This window comes from Lottia gigantea (genome assembly GCF_000327385.1).
Source record: "Lottia gigantea unplaced genomic scaffold LOTGIsca_1, whole genome shotgun sequence".
Lineage (NCBI taxonomy): Eukaryota > Metazoa > Mollusca > Gastropoda > Lottiidae > Lottia > Lottia gigantea.
Window position 1 is genome coordinate 7,958,254 of NW_008706746.1, and position 19,208 is coordinate 7,977,461.

Sequence of the window (19,208 nt, forward strand, 5' to 3'; positions counted from 1 at the left end):
TGTATTTTTACCTCATTTATCTTTGATAGAAACACGATTACTAATATTAGCTTTAATTGAAATGAAAAGTTATGTTGTGTTTTGTAATCAAGAGGAATCAATAATTAGTTTCTATAGATCAGTGATCGGTGATTATTGGTTATCGATTAGGTAATGAATACCCGATGTTTCATTCTTTATACCCTACCGACATCAAACGGCCTAAAACGTTATTTAATTGCCAGGTATTATCAAACATTGGTTTTTAATGTTCACACCGATATTGATAAATCATGAGTAAAGTTTGTAAAAATTTTTTGATTGGAATTGCTTGCTATATAGGGCATTCAGTGTGCTATCGTATATTTTATTCTAAGACATTGAACCTAGCGGTAACTTTATACAGTATACTATCAGAATATACGTAAAGGTGCCCTCACATCACAGCATTTTATCTGTCGTGTAGACACATCCAAATTTGAGGTGAGAATATACGTCAACTTTCAAATAACGCCTCCCTTTGGACACAAGATTTATCAATTTCTGTAAATCGTCGAATCCTCCTACTTTAAGGCCTGGTCAAACCTGAAAAGCGTTCTTACTGCGCTGCTACAGAAAATTTGAGCAGAGTGTGTTAAGATCGCTACAAGTTTGGTATCAGCGTGTAGAGCTCGCCAGACATCCTGCAATTGTCGCTATTGTTGCCACTATTCGCCGAGTTTAAATCAATCGTCACGGTTTGGCGATCTATTCTTCGACAAACGATTTACTACATTTCCAGTCACCGTTAGATCGCAAATGGTCGTAGTCCGGTGTGAAAGGGCTATTAGGTTATATAATTTTAATGCGAATTTATCGAATGTGTAAAATTATAACCTCGAGCATTTCAAACTTCTGAATAAAATATTCTGATTTTTTTAGGCTATTCAAAATCAGTTTAGACAAACCGTTTGAGAAACGTTTCATAATGTTAAAGAACAATAATTGTGCGATTTTTTTACCAATCACACTTTAATCTCAGAAACCGGAATAATAATGCTATTTTAAGTACTCCTGAAGACTATTTACATATATTCAAGACTCGCTCAACCTCCCAAAATGGCACACCTGTCCCTTTAAGAGTTATACATGTGTGTCAGTGGGACACTAATTGAACCATCATTAGATAATGACATCCGCTTTCATTGGGATGTTTCTGTGCGGAAATTGGTTTATACATGTAGAATGCATGCTTTATGTCGATAGATTCTAGCTATATTAACATAAACACTAATAAAAACAAAGAAACGAAAGTTTGGTCTAATTTGAATTAGACTGAGTCCTAGTTTGACGGGGGTGCCGTCCGATATCATTATGCAGTTGAATCGATAGTAGGGGCCTATATCAAGGCAACATGGTAACCTATGTAAGGATATGATTTAATTCAAACGGTTTATTGTGAAAGCTCTGTACAATCTGAGAGCTGAGAGTTTCAATGTTATCCCACTCACTTTGCAGGCCCGTTATCAGACTTTATTGTTCTGTGGGGGAGGGGGGGGGGGGTATCCGGAGGGGCGATGGGGTAAGGTTTTAAGATGCAGTAATGAAATGGGTCGGTTGTCCGAATTTCTCCAGAGAGACAATCCATGTCTTCTGCTTTGATTGGGATTAATAACGTTAAAGTAGGTGCCCTCTTTCCTACAGACTGTTTGACATTTCGACTGTCGAAAACCAGTGAGAGTTTGGATACTGTCTCCATTTTGATTCCCTATTGTAACCTGGTGGTTTTATTCATCTTCATTTGCTCAATCAGGGACAGGGAAGTAGAACGTAAATCTTAATTTCGTTTCCTTAGTCTACAAACCAAAAAAGAAGTGGGCTTATGATAAGACAGTAAGTGAATTGGAAGAGAAATGAAGTGAAGGGATCTAGAAGAGATTGATGTGATTTGTTTTATTAAATTCCAACTTTACTTTCCAACTTCCTTCTGTCGTTTATTTTAATTATTCATTTCATTTAATTCTGATATACCACTAGTCTGACTTCAGTGTACTATTACACTGGACTATCTGAAAGAGTTTCAAAATAAAGTTACTATTAAATCTTATTATTTTAGACTAAATTTATAATTATTAAGGATGAACCTTATCGAAAACAAAGAGAACAAAGAGTTATTGCTCTTGTTCGCAACGAACTGTCAAATGTTGAGCTCGCAAACACTATATAAGTCACAATTCTGGATGGATTTTTATTATAGTTCTGTCAAAGGAGTTTAATAATTGCGCAATATTTATATTAAGAAATATGATGGATTACATATTTTCTTTCATCACAGCGAAATCATTAAATTTGAGGAATAAATCTAGTTATTACAATATTTTCTACTTTAGGTAATATTTAGATATCATAGTTTCTATATTCTTTAGACACCTTTCTAATCTAGAATAGTTCTGGTTTGCCATGGGTCTGTATTTGACTAAAAGTAATACAACTGTAAAACTCTATCATCAAATCTAGTTAGAGTTTGTAAGGTTTCTACAGTTTTATATAAATGATATTGGAGCAATTCATATTGTTAAAGATTGTCTTTCATCAAACCAGCTTACGTGTCCGTGCACACGAGCAGTCTCGGTAAATCGTGTGTAAAATCTCGTGTGTGCCCGCGCTTTCACGAAAAGATTATTGCGTTGCCGGCAGGATGTTGCCGAAAGGGTGTATAATATCAAACAAGTTTGATATTTATCGCCGATTGTTTTATCGTCTGAGCGTCATCATCCTATCAGATTCATTTTCCTTTCAATTGCATGATCTGTACGTGAATATCGACATAGTTGAAAACGACCAACTGGAGATTTTTTAGTCTCATTGTGTGCCCGAAACTGGTCGGTGAAATTCATGACAAGACTAGTCGGCGGCAAAAAATGCCGATTAAGTTTGTGTGCCCACACCATGAAGGATGTAAGTTTTTGTCCGTTTTCACGAGTTGTTTACCTGCATCGTGATAGAAAAACAGTTCAGATTGTTAAAGTTTGTCTATCAGAAACTTTATTAAATAAAATCAAAACTCATCTATCTTCCTTAACCTCTGCGACTCTTTCAGGAATTAAAATCTTTTTTCTGTTGTCGTTGATTCCATCTCCAGTCAGTTGTATGATTTAATCTTTCCTGTCTCTGCTTCTGTTTTATTACAATCTTCCAGAATACATAGAGTACAGTAGACTGTTTATAGACCGATAAGAGTTGAAAATTGAAATAAATATCGAAATTGTGTCCTAAATTATTTTTCTCTGCTTATTGAGATATTGAATCCGGACATTGCCACGCCATGGCTTGTGTACTGAGAATCCCTGAAACAAGACTGAGCTGTTAAGATAGAAGATTTAGACTAGATATAGTGTGCAGATTGTTTAGTAACTAATAGGCTGAACAAAAGAAGTAAATCATAAAAGGGTAGCATAAATCTCAAATATTTCCGTACTGTTGTAGACGAGTTTAACTATAGACAAATTCTTGTTGTTGCTGGGCTCTACTTGCAGGTTGCAGGATGCAGGATGCAGGATAAGAAATACTCGTCTATATCAACTATAATTTACTTACATTCAATAACTGAAGATCTACATTAATCCAAGAAGTATACTAGTGTCCTCTGGACTAATGTAGATCTCTTACAACGATTAGCAATATTACACTCTTATACATTCAGTTATCGCTCAAATATACTAGAAGTCTTCATAACTGGACATTTTATTCAAGTTGTTTCAGGCAACAAGTTCCAGACTGTTTACCAACATCGAAGAGTGATTTATATAAAACTGGTACTTTATTTGCAAAACGCTAGAATTCCCCAGTACTGGACTTTTCAGTCGAGATATTACAGACAGAAAGTTTTAGATTGGTTCTCTGCATGATAAAGAATTTATATCTACGTAGCCTTATATCTACTGATACTCTTCTGGGTAAACGCTAGATATCCTTGTTACTGGACTTTTCAGTCGAGATATTACAGACAGAAAGTTTTAGATTATCCGGCATCGAAGAGGAATTTATATCTACGTAGCCTTATATCTATTGATACTCTTCTGGGTAAACGCTAGAAATCCTTGTTACCGGACTTGTCAGTCGAGATATTACAGACAGAAAGTTTTAGATTGGTTCTCTGCATGATAAAGAATTTATATCTACGTAGCCTTATATCTATTGATACTCTTCTGGGTAAACGCTAGAAATCCTTGTTACTGGACTTTTCAGCCGAAATATTACAGATAAAAGTTTATTAACCGACATCGAAGAGGAATTTATATAAACATAGCCTTATATCTACTGATACTCTTATAGAAATCCTCATTAATGGACATTTCAGTCGAGATATTACAGACAGAAAGTTTTAGATTGGTTATCCTGCATGATGAGTAATATCTATAGTTTAAAATACCAATCCAGTAATTTATTGTCCAAGCACACCTTTAATTAACTTCTATAATAATCAATCAATGATTCATACTATAGTCAACTTCATCATTTTACATGGCTGGCATTCATTCCTTCATTATATTCTACTTTCTAAAGGGATTTGTCTATTATGACTAATACCGGAAAGGTGTAACTGAAAATCGCAAATCGTCGCAGTCCGGTGTGACGGGTGTATAAAAAATGAATAATATGTGAACAAATTTAACCGAGTGCTACCATTCATTGTACAGAACGTTTCAACAATTTACATTGTTATAAAATAACGTCAACTATTATGTAGGGATGTGTGTGCGCGCGTACGTTTTTTCTGTTCTATGTTATGCGCATTGTATTATATCTAAATAAATGTATAGCAAATTGTTCCTGATGCGCAGTAGCATATAAAGTACTTAAATAACTAAATAACATCAACATTTTATCTCCTTAGTAGTATCTTAAGGGAGACATTACAACAATAACATATTAACAATCATATATTGTATGTGTAGAGCTACCTTAATCTTCGTTCAAATAAATTGTCTTATTTATAGTAAGCTCTCTATGGATTTAGATCTCGGAAGTAGTTAATCATAAAACATTGCATACAAGTATTTAAAAAAAAATAGGGTTCTAACGATCCGAATCCGCAAAACAAAATCCGAAATCCAAAACAACATATTGACAATACATTGAAAGTTAATGAGCTTTTCACATAAAGAAGTATTTCAATCATAAATGAGTCAGTATTTTATAATAAATTGATATATTCAGTTGCTTTTTCGCACAGATGCTTGCTTGAGATAAAAGATTTCTCTATGATCCAATTCAAAATAATTATCGAAACAATGCTATGTGGTCTGGTGAAAGAGAGATCAGCTAGTTGTATAAAAAATGTCGACTGCATCATCACCATCATCACAATGTCAAGTCAAGGTATTAGGAACTCATGAGTTCGTAATATACCTTGACATTGTGAAGATGGGTCGACTGAAGCTTCAAGGTAGACATTAAAACACATACCGTAACTCATAGGTTAACACTATGTTCCCGGCGGCCACGACAGCCCCGTTTGCCCAAAAAGTACTGCCCATTGGGATTTTGACCGTTTTTGTCTCAATATCCAAGTTTTGTTAGGTTGTGTCCGAGTTTCCTCACGGTTTATCACGGTATCCGATACAGGCCGTTGGGAAGCGGCCCTTCCAAGGTGCAGTAAGGTTCGGGCCGCGATCTACCAGGGATGCATGTATGTTGCTACCGGTCCGATACGTTTTGATGGGATCGCTCACGTTGTTCACGTCTTCATCCGGGTCTGATGGTCTGTCTGCCAAGGCCTCCTATGGATCAAAAGTGAAAGTCGCGCAGCTTGGAGCACGTCTGTATCCACAAGACAAAAAGAAAACCCCTCAAGCAATGACAATCATACTTCTACGAATAAAGAAAGAAGTCAAAGAAGGCACTGCACTGCCACTTTCCATTGACATCAATTCTGCCATTTTTAAAGATGGTCGAAAGCATCGATGTTCACCGAACATAATTTGGTAGGTTCGCTATAATTTTGTCAGTAATTGAACTATCTGTATTACCTTCTTTAATCAAACCACACAGTCAATGAATGAATCACACAAAACGTGTTTTCATCAAAATATATTTTTCGCTGTTTATCATCATTTTGTTCATGCAAGCTCCTGTGACTCATGGAATTCTGCTTGACACTTAAAGAAATAGAACATGAGATTTGAGCAGCGGGGATTCTCAATACATACAGACTTAAGATGAAATAAACCACGTTTTTTGTTTTCTTTAATTGGGAAAGGCAGGTAATCAATGATGAAAAGCAGTGACTTGTTTTAAAAAACATTTTAGCCAGCCTATCCTTTTTCGATTTACACGGGATCTCGATTGATTCTTTATCCACACGTCCAGACGCTTTTCTGGTCAGTTACATAAAACAGGGAAACATCGGGTTGAAAATCTAATGGAACTAACTCGTCTTTTGCAGGAAAGGCAGCACGAATCTCCAGGGTGCAATGGGTCGAAATAAATGTCGAAAATAAAAGCGTTAATGCCTCATTTCTCTACTTCACGAGCCCTGAAATGAATTCCGATGTCGAACCCCGTACGGCCAGGTTAGTAAGCAAGTAATACGGCAATTGCCGTTAAGCTGAACATCTTGCAGAGCGCAAGAATGACTTTCAAGGTAGACCGTTTTCAAACAAGCATGTGATTCTGAGTCGCCTTCCGGGTACATTGTGAATCATCAAACAGTACATCTGTGATGACATCTAGATAAGATAGCTGAAACAGTCGCTAGTCTTAAATAGACAATATGACTAATATCTCCATTCACCTTTAATTGTTTTTACTAATCACTCTATGATTCATTAACATCGCTGCATTACTTTTTTTCCTGCAGGCCTTCTGACTACATGAGCTGCTTAAGTTTACTTTGATGAAAATGAACACTAGAAAGGTACCTTATATGTGTTATACTTATGTTTTCCTGCACATTCCACAAGGGTATAAAAGATCGTTCGTCAATGTCCCTATCTTAATCTGACTCTAGATCTACCTGAACTTTATGTAGACAAATTACGGATTTGCATAGAAGTAAAAATCTATTAAAATATCTGTATATAATGAGGAATGGGGAATAATTCGTTGACCAATAAAACAACTATGGTGAGAATATCGACCTGCTTGCTCAAAGGTTCCAGTTTTACTTTTATCTCCCTTTGGTACAATCACAATATCAAACTGGTTCAAAACTCTTATTTCTTATTAATGGATAGTGGACAAACAGGTAGATTGACTCATATCATACACCAATCGTCAGACACGTATCGTCCGGTATCACAAAGGCATAGATACGTACAACATTGATCAATTGATTGATATAAAAAACGAAGTATTCTCTGGAGAGCAATTATTTACAATGATATAATACGATACGAAACAAAGGGACAGAATAAAGTGAAAAGAGATGTCACAGTGAATCAATTGTCAGTTTATTTGAAAATCATCTGTTGAATAAATTGTGAATGTCGTGGTTTGTTTGTTCAAGGGTCAATTATTATATTGTGATGTCACTCCTGTACTTGTTGATAATGATAGTCTTGTCATATATATAGTCCGAAACTGACTGACTTATATTCGAATGCAGTCGCGTTTCTATATATCATTAAATGGAAGTGCAGGGAAGGAACCACATAATTGTCCGGGAGATCTCACAGCAACAGGCATTTTAAAACCTATGTTATTTCTTAAGTTCTAATATTTAAAATGCAGTATTATTCCAGCTGAAAAGTGGTGTATGTATTGTTTTAAGTGGCAAAGAAACAGCTTTGATGCAATTGCAATTCTAAATTGATGCCGGCTTCGCATGAACTTAAGCTTTGCCCAGTAGGCAGTAGCGTATATAGGGGGAGGGGGGCTATTGTGTCTTTTTTGAGTGAAAATTAATCTCTCAAAATGCTCAAACTTCATTTCAGGCATCTGAAACCCGTTGATTTCAGGGGGACCCTGGGCAGCCCCGATCCCTGACCTCAAGGGGTTGTTCCTCTTCTGGCTTCGCCACCCCCCTCCATCTCCTTCATCCTCCTCCAGACATTTTCTGTATATGGCCTTGCTGGTAGGTGTGGAAGTTTTAAACCAAGAAGGTACTTTGTTAATATATACACGATTAAGCAGTCTATCCAATTTGATTGTATGACTCTAGCTTACCGACATCTGATAGATACAAACTATAACGAGCCAGATCACAGTCGGGGTGTTTCAGACTATAAACAGGATGACTATGAAATGGATTATAAAATAAAGGTAATCGTTACAATATCAAATACTTTGAGTCAATTTTAACAAATGTAATAATTAATAAAATTCAAGTGGTATGTTCTTTATGAACTCGTCAACACTGTAGTCGTATACTAGAGAAATTCCTCTATAACAGAGAAATTATTGCCGGATGGGGGCATGGGAGGAATCGTCGGCTGGGAAGGAAATAGGAGGCATTACGGACCACATTGAACCATTTTGATATCTGGAGTATGGTTTTATTTCCATTCATGGTTAATTGTTGAATACATTTTTTTGAGTGAAATAGTTTTCAAAGTGACTGATTTATTTAGGGAAGGAACAGATTTAAAAGAACTCTTTCGCGGAGGAATGATCTCACTGGGGCTGAGAAGCACTGCCGTAGAACATTGGCACCAAATGACATCCGAGTCTCCGTTTAACCAACAGTAACACAGTATCATCATACTAGCAGGAAATCAGGAATTTTTTTCATCATAATCAAATCAAATATAGGCTACAGTCATGTGGTTGTTTAATTCAACTATTTAAATCGATTTTATAGACTGTTCAATTAGTTAAGTTTTCAAACTAATAGCAAAGTTTCTACAGTTTCATTCGCATTTATTTATGGCCAGTTTTCTCAAAAGCGACATTGTGATACTTTGCTCAATATAAGTTGTTTCAAATTAAAAAGTTTTAGTTTGTTTACGATCAGAAGTTCGCATACATATAGTAAGTAATACATGATAATAGAATAAAGGGAGACAACTGCAGATATCCATATATGCTTCAGACTACAGAAGTTCTGTCAAAATTAATAAAATATGGGCAATGTGAAGAAAATAGTGCCAACGTATATAAAAAAAAGGCTTCCAATGGCATAACAGGCACAAATGAAAACAAAACCGTTTATCTGTTTGTGAAAGACTTCTGCTTTTATGTTGTTTTGGAAAATAGTCTACAAGCATAATTCTTTGTATATTATATTCTTTTTTTATAAAAATTTACACCGGAGTCATAAGTAAGCAGTCCTTCGTCAAAAACACCAAAAAAGGAAAGCAGAAGTCTTTCACGAACGGATAAACAGCTTTGTTTACATTTGTACCTGTTATGCCATTGGGAGCCTTCTCTTATTTTTATATACGTTGGCACTATTTTCTCCACATTGTCTATATTTTATTAATAATAGAGAGATACGGATATGAAACATACCAAGGTTGGCGTAGTAGAACGTTTACAATAATTGTAATCAATAATGTTACTCAAAAAGAGTATATATTGTAATGTTACCAATAATTTTAGGAATTTGTTTATCAATCGATGTCATTCCAATAAAAATTGTCATATCATAGGTAATAACACTTCGTACAAGTGGTTCTAGGTAACTTAATGGAAATGAATTGAGACGAAGTTCGCCCGGATTTCCGTTGGTGCAGCCGAATATCTAGGATCTTGAGTTGTCATAGACTTGAAATGAGATCGAATTAACCTGAACATCTTCACCATGGTAATGCACAGTGACGGGTTCCATTGGCTTCGTTAAGCTATATTGTGTAGCAAACGCGTCGTGCCACCATCCGCCATTTTGTAACGCTGAACTGCATCCGGGTTTTTCCCAGGTGCAAAATGGCCGCGAACCGTTGATTGGTCCCAATGTATTAGAATCTGGCTCTCCATCTTGCAGTCCATAAGGTTCTTTCACTACTTCAAGTGAAGAATAGCTCAACTGATAATCAGTGCTTTCGGCGCCCACCTTAAAATTTTTGTAAAAGAATTGTCCAAATAAATTTGAATCAGCAAATCGAGTAAAGTAAATCTGTAATTGATGTGTACCTGAATTCGTCAAGTAATGAATATTCTCCAAGCCCATCCAATACGCCTCGTTGGTTTCAGTTAAAACATACTTATACTCCTGCCATGTTCGATTCCAGTTTATGGGAACACCAAAACCTCTATAGAACATGATGGTCTTCCCGTCATTATAGTTACAAAATGTTTCAAAAGGATATGGGGCACCTGTCGACCACGTGAGCGTCGTCACATAATCCCATTGTCCTGGTTTGTTTTTGTATCCCAAATCAGCTCCTTCTTCACAGTCTGTAATACAAAAACACATTGAATTCAATTGATTAGGTTCTAGGGATCGGCCTATTACTTGGCATATTGAGACATGCGCCATTACCGTGTCGAACTACTTGTCAAAATGTGGTTTGGCAATTTTCTTAGAACCGATTGATAGACCTACTTGATAGTACATAATTTGATGTTAAACAGGAGACATGTTAGGACTGGGGACTCTCCCACTCCAGGCGAGATCCAACCGAGATACGACCATCATTTTCTCAATGTAAACTAGCAAATAACATTCAAGAAACCAGTGGTCTAACCGAATAATCTACATTTCTTTCTTATATTATGTTTGTGTCTAGAAAAAATAACGATACCTTTAATGTAACGTTCGCATTTCGGAGAAGCAAAACCATCGAGACACCGACAGTTGGTTCCATTCCAGATTCCACCATTTGCACAACCTTCTGCTGAAATCGGTTCCGTATTTTTGGTTGTCTGAAATAGAGACTGGTGGTTTTGATTTAGACATTGAGGAATAATGATCGATTTCAGAGATATATTAGATATATTATGAATTTGGGGATGAAGATGAATTCAGTTTGGCAGCAGTGACGGGAGGGAGTAGGGGCCAGAGAAATTGTTGAGATGGTTTCACACCACCAGGTATTAAAAAAATTCAATAATAAGAAATGTGAATGTGGCTGGGGGGTTGGGGGGGGGGGGGGGGGGGGGGGGGGGGGGGGTTATATTAAATATAAAACAACTATGTCACACTGGGACTGTATTTGTCAACTCTGTTTCGCTTCTGGAATTTCACTATACTTCATTTTCCCTTTTCGAGGTATATATTTTTAACAGCTATGTTAACCACAGTGTAATGGAAGTCGTTTTCTGCTTCACTCCCAAGATACCTCAATAGATGCTTTATTACAAAAGATATTCACTTACCTCAATCATTATTTTACAATTCAGATCCGAACGAAATGATTGACAAGCTGCAAAATATACTCCATAATGAAACTGACAATTATAGCCTCCCGTACCAGCTGGACATGCAGTGATAGCTCGGCACCATGGAAGTCTGGAGCACAGAATTCCACACATTTTCAAAGACTTGGCTTCTTTTTCCTTTTCCCGTTTCCATATTTTTATTATTTTATTATCACAAATCTTGTATTTGATCTGAACATCAACACTAACACCAGACAACATCACGGTTCCAATCACTGATGAAATTATTACAAAATAGCTATACATAGTTATAGAGAACAAAAACATGGAAAGCTAGAACTGTCAACTATAGTTAGATCACCTCACTTACAGGTCTCTGTCTTTTATGTGGTTATACCTGTACGATTTCACAGTCTGGTGTCAATACATGACGAATAATAATAGATTTTCTATCGAAAGTGACCATTCAAAACGTGCATTAGAGTGGCTTCCGATATACTCCAAGATCTGTGAACGGTTGTCAAGAATGCCAAAGTGATATTTCTATCAACATTGAATATATCATCACAATGAAATTATACTGAGAAAAGTTCGCTAATCATACAACAAAATTAGTCAGTTGAATTCGAATTTACCACCGGAATTATATTTCAATTTACACCTGTAGTCAAAAACATCCGACACTAGTTCGCGCTCTAAATTTTCTAACTTCAGTAGTGATTCAGTCCGGTTTGTTGAAAATCTCTTTTTCTAAAACCTTGATATTTACATGTCGAACTGCTCAGATAATGCGCAAAAGACAGAAAAAGTTCAGATATCTGACGGTCTGTCAAATACGTGTACAGACTGCAAATGTCCAGATATCCCACGATCTGTTCAAATACATCTAAAGACCACAGAAGCTCAGATATCTAGCGATCTGTAGTTGTCAAATACAGAAAAAGGTCAGATATCTGACGATCTGTACTTGCAAAATAAATAGTCTGACGATTTTGACAAATACAAACTGCAACAGACCAGATATCGTACGATCTCTACTTGTCAAATACAAATGTACCTGTTTAAAACCAACTGCAACAGTCCATTTGTCTGCAGATTTTCTCATGTAAAATTTCAAAAGGAACACATGCTTGACAAGATCAGTTGTTTTAAAATCTCATCTCGTCAATACTACAGATTAAACAACGTTCTGGTTTTGAAAAACAATATTATTTGTTAAAATATTTCTGTATCATATTCGTCATAAATCAATACCAGCCCGATATGAAAGCTTTTGTCTTGTTAAACTGATTTTAAGGCAAACTGTCAGGCACGAATTCTGATCGCAATCCAGTTATAAATAAATACAAAATACAATCACAGCGTCTATATGAAAGCCGTGGAAAAGAAAAGAAATGTTGACAATCAGATGCTTTAAGGCATAGGGGAGGAAATTTTAAATGCCTTGTGCATTGGAAATGTCCAAATCCAAAAAATTAGCTTGTATTTCCATAGCAACCATTGATGAAACATCAATAGGGTAAAAGCTAAAATAAACAACGTATATAAGAGCAAACACATTTTTCCAAGGATGCAATAAGTAACATATTTCTGTATCAAATCGAGTTGTCGAACAAAGGAAATCAAATCTTAGTGGATTCATTACCATAAAATTCTATAAAAAAAAATGGATCACGATCTGGGGGAAAAGATATACAAAACTGGTGCTCGACGATCTGTTGTCGTTGAAATCACCGTACTTGCGTGGGCAATTTTTCTCTAAGTGTAGTAGAGACATACCTACTTTTGAATGAAAAGGAACATGTAAATTTCAATAGTTATCCTATATGAAATGCTGAACTTGAATAATGACATTCTATAGTTTTTGACAAATGCTGGATCTCTTGCTATCGACACATGCTACAGACAAAAAATCCTCAATGTAGAGAAAACAGATTTAGAGTAGATAAGCGTTCAAAATGTAGGATTTTAGGGTAATTTGTTTTTTATCAAGATAACTACGGAATGACGGAAGATCCATTGGTCTGTGGCTAAACTTCTTGGCTTTGGTATTTCCGTATAAGTCTGAAGTAACACCACCTGCTCTATCTGGGGTTATATACAATGGCGATTCTAGAATACATCCGATGAGCAGGGGCCATAAAATTATGTGTAATATGATAATATTATGTAAATCCTTTATAAATCAAGATATATTTCGCTAAACATTCGTGAGACTGTTTCGATTAAATCCAACTCGGGGTTAAATAATTAAGATTAAGATTACGCTTATTGAACTGTGATAGCGCTCATTCCTAGGAAGGGTTATGTATTGTCTTTTTTGTAATGCCTAGTAGATATAGCTTTGAGGAGATCGATTGTGAAACATTGAGATACAAGATTGTTGCATTAACGTTATGTAAAGAATTTTGTCCACATGGAAAGCAGTTTATTGATATTAGTGATAACTGGAGTTCTATAATTTTATTAACCAGAATATTAGATAATATAGGATAAAAATACATTCTTATATTACAACTAGTCCTCTGAAACACCCAATTTGACCCTATGATGCAGATCACATTTCAGTTACATTATATACAGTTTCATTGTGTTGGTTGGCACAGTTATCGCTATTGACACAACCTGATCATCTCGACTATAGTGGTACAACTGTTATATCATCTATAGCTATATCACTACCATAGTGGAGACGAACTGTGGCTTCAATAGATAGCTGAAATGTAAAACAATAAAATCATCAATGACAATTTCAGATGTAATCGTCAGGGTGCAATAATTGAAAAGAAAAATTTTATCCTCTCCACGAATGCTGGTTTCTACGTTTATGATTACAGTGATTGGTACCATGAAATTAGCAACAAAGCCTACCCTGTAAATTCCAGGAAGTAGATCTATTCTTCCCTCATTCCAATCTGGTCCCTGTCTTCCAGTCACTTTAAACAGTAGATTCGTTTTTCCAGTATTCAATAGGCTCTTGATGATCAGGGAACCAATACCATGGCCGTTCATATGGTACCAGAATTTAAACGTTGTCCGTTTATAGACCACAACTTCTGGGCTAATCATTCGAGAGATCCAATATGTTTGCATTACCTCGTGCCCACTGATAAATGCGTAGGATCCGTCTGAAAACAGAAATCGTAGTTTTTAATGTTCATGCAATTCGTTTAATTGACATCTCTTATTAATTCAATGATCTGTTCCAAACATACATGTTTTAATTCACATGATACAATCGCGATCTTTTTAAATCCAGATGAGTTATACAACGCTTAGAAATTGTAAATGTAGCTGTTTTTTTTTACGGGAACGAGTTATGGATAATAAATACCCTATTATAGCCAGATGATTTCATATGAATTCTTGAAATAAAAGAAGACACTAAAAAGGCGAAATCAGCTTTTATAATTGTTTTTCAGTGAGTGAGAGACACTTTTCAATAAAGAGAATTCAACAAAAAGAGTTTAGACAATACACAAAAATACCTACTTCCGGTTGTATGATCGGCTATTGGACCGGAAGATCTATCTGGCGTATCGAACGCAGTTCTTCTCCAATCAAATTGATCTTCTGCATCTTGTTTCCATTGGCAAAAATCGAGCTCAAAGTCACACTTCAATTCTAAAATATTAAAATATTGATTATCAATTGTTAATGTTTTGTCAATTGTTAATGATTTACCAAAGTAAACGAAAAGCATCTCTTTAGTCTATACATTCCTTATTTGCCTATTTGTGCCGCCAACCTCATTCAAACTATCTAGTGATTGCATTTCAAGATGAAAACATATCAAGAGATTTAGACCATTAGAGAGTGAATTTCGAAAGCCTGGCAACTACTTTCGCTCACAAAATTTTGTTACAAAGTATAACATGAACATCTTATGACAACTTGGCAGAAACTGTTTCGTTCCACTCTTATTGACTCAATGGAGCAAGATTATTCTTGAAATCGAAAGCTGCTACCATTTCATACCCAGGCCGTAAATTTTGCCAAATAGTTGTCTTCTCTTCACGATTCAAGGCATACAAAATGTTAAAGAGTATCACATTCTTTAATTGAAAAAAAAAACGCTCCATAACCATCAACCCCCCTCCCCCACTCCCCACTCCATCTTTATTACACCAGCTCAACTCAGCCATGATTAACCTGACCTCGTCCTTGTGAAGAGGTTGTTAACCCCTAGTTTCTATTTTTTAGACGCAACCTCCGGCAGGTAAGCCCTTTGTTGTAATCGAGTAAGTCAATATTGAAGTTTGAAATAGTTTTAATGCTTTTGTTCCTGAGGAGAAGACCAATTTTGAATACATGTAGTTAACAGACTTAAGTTAGTATCAATATTTGTTGATGATTCATAGATCTTGAGATGTGATTAACACAAATAAAATAGTAAGATCGGGCTGGGAATATACCGTTACTTTCCAATTTGAATCACATTCGATAACAATACCTAACCTGTATTTCTTCTTATTGACCTTAAGATTCTTTAAGGTATATAGCTCTTAAAATGAACACGAAGTCTCAAACTTGGCCAAGTTTTGTTCATCAGTTGGACGTATCAGGTGCCGTGAAAAAAGAATAGAATCTCTTTATAAGACGATGTATCCAATAAACTACATAATTATTTTAACACGCTTATAGGCATGTTTCATAGATTTATTGGATTATATACGGTTGTTGTTGTATAGTTATGACACCAGGTAAATCCACCGATGAACAAAGACTCATTTTGACAAAGTTTAATTTTTGTTTAACTTTTTTGGCAGTATACCTTTAATCGGTTATCGTACATATTGTAGTCCCTCCTACCATTAACCCTACCAAACCCAAACAAGTTGGATTGCCGCCTATTAGGCTTATAGGTGGCGATATTCGCTTATACCCAACCCTACCTAACCTAACCTAACCATGACCTAGCCTAATCCTGACCCTACCTAATCTAGCCCTGGATCTACCTAACCTAACCTTGACCATGCCTAATCTAGCCGTGACCCTACCTAATCTAACCTTGACCCAACCTAATCTAACCTTGACCCTACCTAACCTAACCCTGGCCCTACCTAATCTAACCCTGATCCTACCTAACCTAACCCTGACCCTACCTAACCTAACCCTGAACCTACCTAATCTAACCCTGACCCTACCTAACCTAACCTTGAACCTATCTTACCTAACCCTACCTAACCTAACCTAACCCCGACCCTACCTAACCTACACGTGATCAATAAACCTGGAGATATTATAGCTCTTACCGCTAACATCAATAGTTGGTTCTGGAGTGGTGGGTGGAGGTGTGGTTGTTATTTCTGAAAATATTTAGAAAACAAATATTGAGATTATAATCAATATACCCTTCCTGTAGCATGAAGAAACAGACACAGAATGATCAAGGTAGGATAGGTTTCCAGTAAGCATCAAAACATCGCCGTGAAGCATTGTCGTTCATTCAGCCGCCAAATATAACCTCTTCCTAGATCGGTTGTTTGATACATTATCACTGTATGCAACCATGTTTAGATGATGTTTTTTCAGTGGTTTCACCAAAAATTCAGATTTCTGAAATTAACTCAGTAATCAATCAAGATTTGTCTGAAACGGACCTTTGAATGTACAAAGTACAGATTAATGGATTTTTCTGAATGCGAATTCATTTTTTAAAACAATACTTTTTATGACGCTCACAATATAGCTTTCGAACTGTTTATTTATTCAACTATAGTTTTTTTTTCTGTCATTGTAACATCTTCATAATCCTTTTAATTAATTAGTTTCTTCCCATGGTTTGCAGACGAAACGTTTTAAAGGTAAAAAAGGATCGTGTATTTGAGTGCAACAGATGTATAAAGGAAACAAACAAGAAGTTATGATGTTCCCACCTTGTACGTGACCCAGCAGTATAATGTCATCAATACCAATATCGCTGCCAAAATGATACCGTGCTGTTCCTAGGATACAGATCTGAAGAATAACCCATGACGTGATGTAACAATAAAATCAATTTTCATGATTGATAAATTGAAATTTAAACCCTCTAGTCTCGTCAATACGAAGTTTTCGGATCCAAGACTAAACGACATGTAACTCAATGTACCGACAACTCATTTAGGTCCCACATTCAATGTACACAGTTTGTACCTTTGTAACACAGGACAAAGTTGGTGGGTAGTAGATATACGAATGAATATTGAAATGGCTCCATTAAAACCTTTGTTCTGACAATCCAGTCCCAGATTGTAAAAATATTACCAGAAATATTCATCAATAAGAATGTTACTCCAACTATTGTCTCAAGTAAGAAAGTTCGATACAAGCCGGTATCACTCAGTGTTTCAAGCTGTTATACATAGGCTATATATTTTTATTTGTAATGGACAGATATTTCAGACCAGAGTAGTTAAATTAACAGAAATCTTCATTGACATAGGCACTTAGGCCACAGCTTCAAGTATTTAGATTACTCCCCTTTTAGAAAATGGTGTTATAATATAGATAAAATATATTTTTAGTTCTAATGGAAATCTGTTATCTCAGACCTACTCTAAAAGATCCTGATGGTAAATCGAAGCTAGTTTTCCTCCATTCGTTGCCTTGTCTTCCAGTAATTCTGGTGATTTCTTGTCTGTTTCCGTTCACATCAATGATTAGGACAAGCAGGCTGCCAATTCCATTACCATTCATATGATACCAGAATGACAGTGTCGCCGTTTCATTGGTCACCACTAACGGTGTGATCATTCCACCGGAAGCATTGTTTAACCGGGCATGACTACCGCTTAGGTAGGCGAAATTCCCTTCTATTAAAGATCAAACGATAAAAAGGTTACTAGTTTTTTTTATTTTATAATCAACGAAATATGATCGACGAATTAATCCAATTGCCAAGACACACGTTGAGTCCTTTTCGAATGCAATTTCGGTATCAGATTCTTCCGCTAATAAATATGTTGTTATCTGTGTAGGAATGGCGTCGTTTGATTAATGAATCGAGGTGACAATAGTGTAACTTACGCCCAGTAGTATGGTCATGTTCAGGACCGGAAGTTCTGTCTGGTGTTCCTGAAGTACCTAGCTTCCAATCAAGGTGGTCAGATTTAATCTGATACCAGTCACAAAAGTCTGTTTCAAAATCACAAGAAATCCCTGCTTGACTGGCCCCTATAACAAATATGGATTAATAAACGCCAATCATCAAAGCCTTAATCAAATGGAAGATAAAAGTCAGTGCCCCTATATTTCATCCAGGTCCGTAGCCAGACTTGATTGTTCGGAGGGGCTAGTAATATATTCTGAGGGAAATTCCCTCCCCACTGCCCACCACCCACCCCCTAGGCTTGGGCCTGATTGAATCTATAGAGCCACATGCATAGGTAACATCCAATAGCCAATTGCTTGATAAAGAAGGGTATACAGCTTGTAAATAGTCTATATGTGTGAATTGGTGACACATACATATATTTTCTTTACACCGTTCCAATATCCCGCTGATGCCTGTGTTTTCTGATATTCAAGACAAAAAACTTGATATTATTTGCTCTAATGATAATTTAGAATGCTGCTGTTCTATTGTCTCCAATATAAATTATACAAAGGTTAAATTCCCTTGTGAATCCTTCAATAACAATAATAAAATGTTGATATACCGTCAACAATAGATGACTGCACCGTTAAATATTTTTTTCAACGGAAAAAATAAAATAATCCCATTCACAGACAGCTTAGCTTTTAATTCTTACCTATTAGTGCTGAAAGCAAACAAATAGTTTTATAGATTAATCCCATTATTTCTTAATCCTCAACAACAACAGCTATAGTAAATTTCAATTCGTAAATCTTGACGTTACCTTATACAGGTATCATATATTAATAGAAATGTTTGGATTTACGTTAAAAGCTCCCAAGGGTTTGATTAGGACTGTAAACGACAATTCCTGTGCTACAAGTTGTGCATGTTAAAGAACTGAAATGAGTTTTACGTCCTACGTTTC

General features: G+C 36.0%; 2 protein-coding genes across 2 annotated transcripts; both read right to left on the reverse strand.

Annotated features, from left to right (window-relative positions):
• Nucleotides 1-9,643: 9,643 nt before the first annotated feature.
• On the reverse strand, nucleotides 9,644-11,481 carry LOTGIDRAFT_152462 (hypothetical protein; the record flags this gene model as incomplete). Its single annotated transcript, XM_009045902.1, has 3 exons — nucleotides 9,644-10,296; nucleotides 10,644-10,764; nucleotides 11,218-11,481. 3 exons carry the CDS (start codon nucleotides 11,479-11,481, stop codon nucleotides 9,644-9,646), a joined length of 1,038 nt encoding a protein of 345 aa, XP_009044150.1.
• A 2,188-nt stretch (nucleotides 11,482-13,669) lies between these two features.
• On the reverse strand, nucleotides 13,670-19,017 carry LOTGIDRAFT_228113 (hypothetical protein). The gene is made up of 8 exons (XM_009045903.1): nucleotides 18,957-19,017; nucleotides 18,232-18,378; nucleotides 17,761-18,017; nucleotides 17,100-17,181; nucleotides 16,476-16,529; nucleotides 14,713-14,844; nucleotides 14,092-14,348; nucleotides 13,670-13,936 (listed from the first exon to the last, which is right to left on the reverse strand). Exons 1-8 carry the CDS (start codon nucleotides 19,000-19,002, stop codon nucleotides 13,859-13,861), a joined length of 1,053 nt encoding a protein of 350 aa, XP_009044151.1. The 5' UTR covers nucleotides 19,003-19,017; the 3' UTR covers nucleotides 13,670-13,858.
• Between the last annotated feature and the right edge of the window lie 191 nt (nucleotides 19,018-19,208).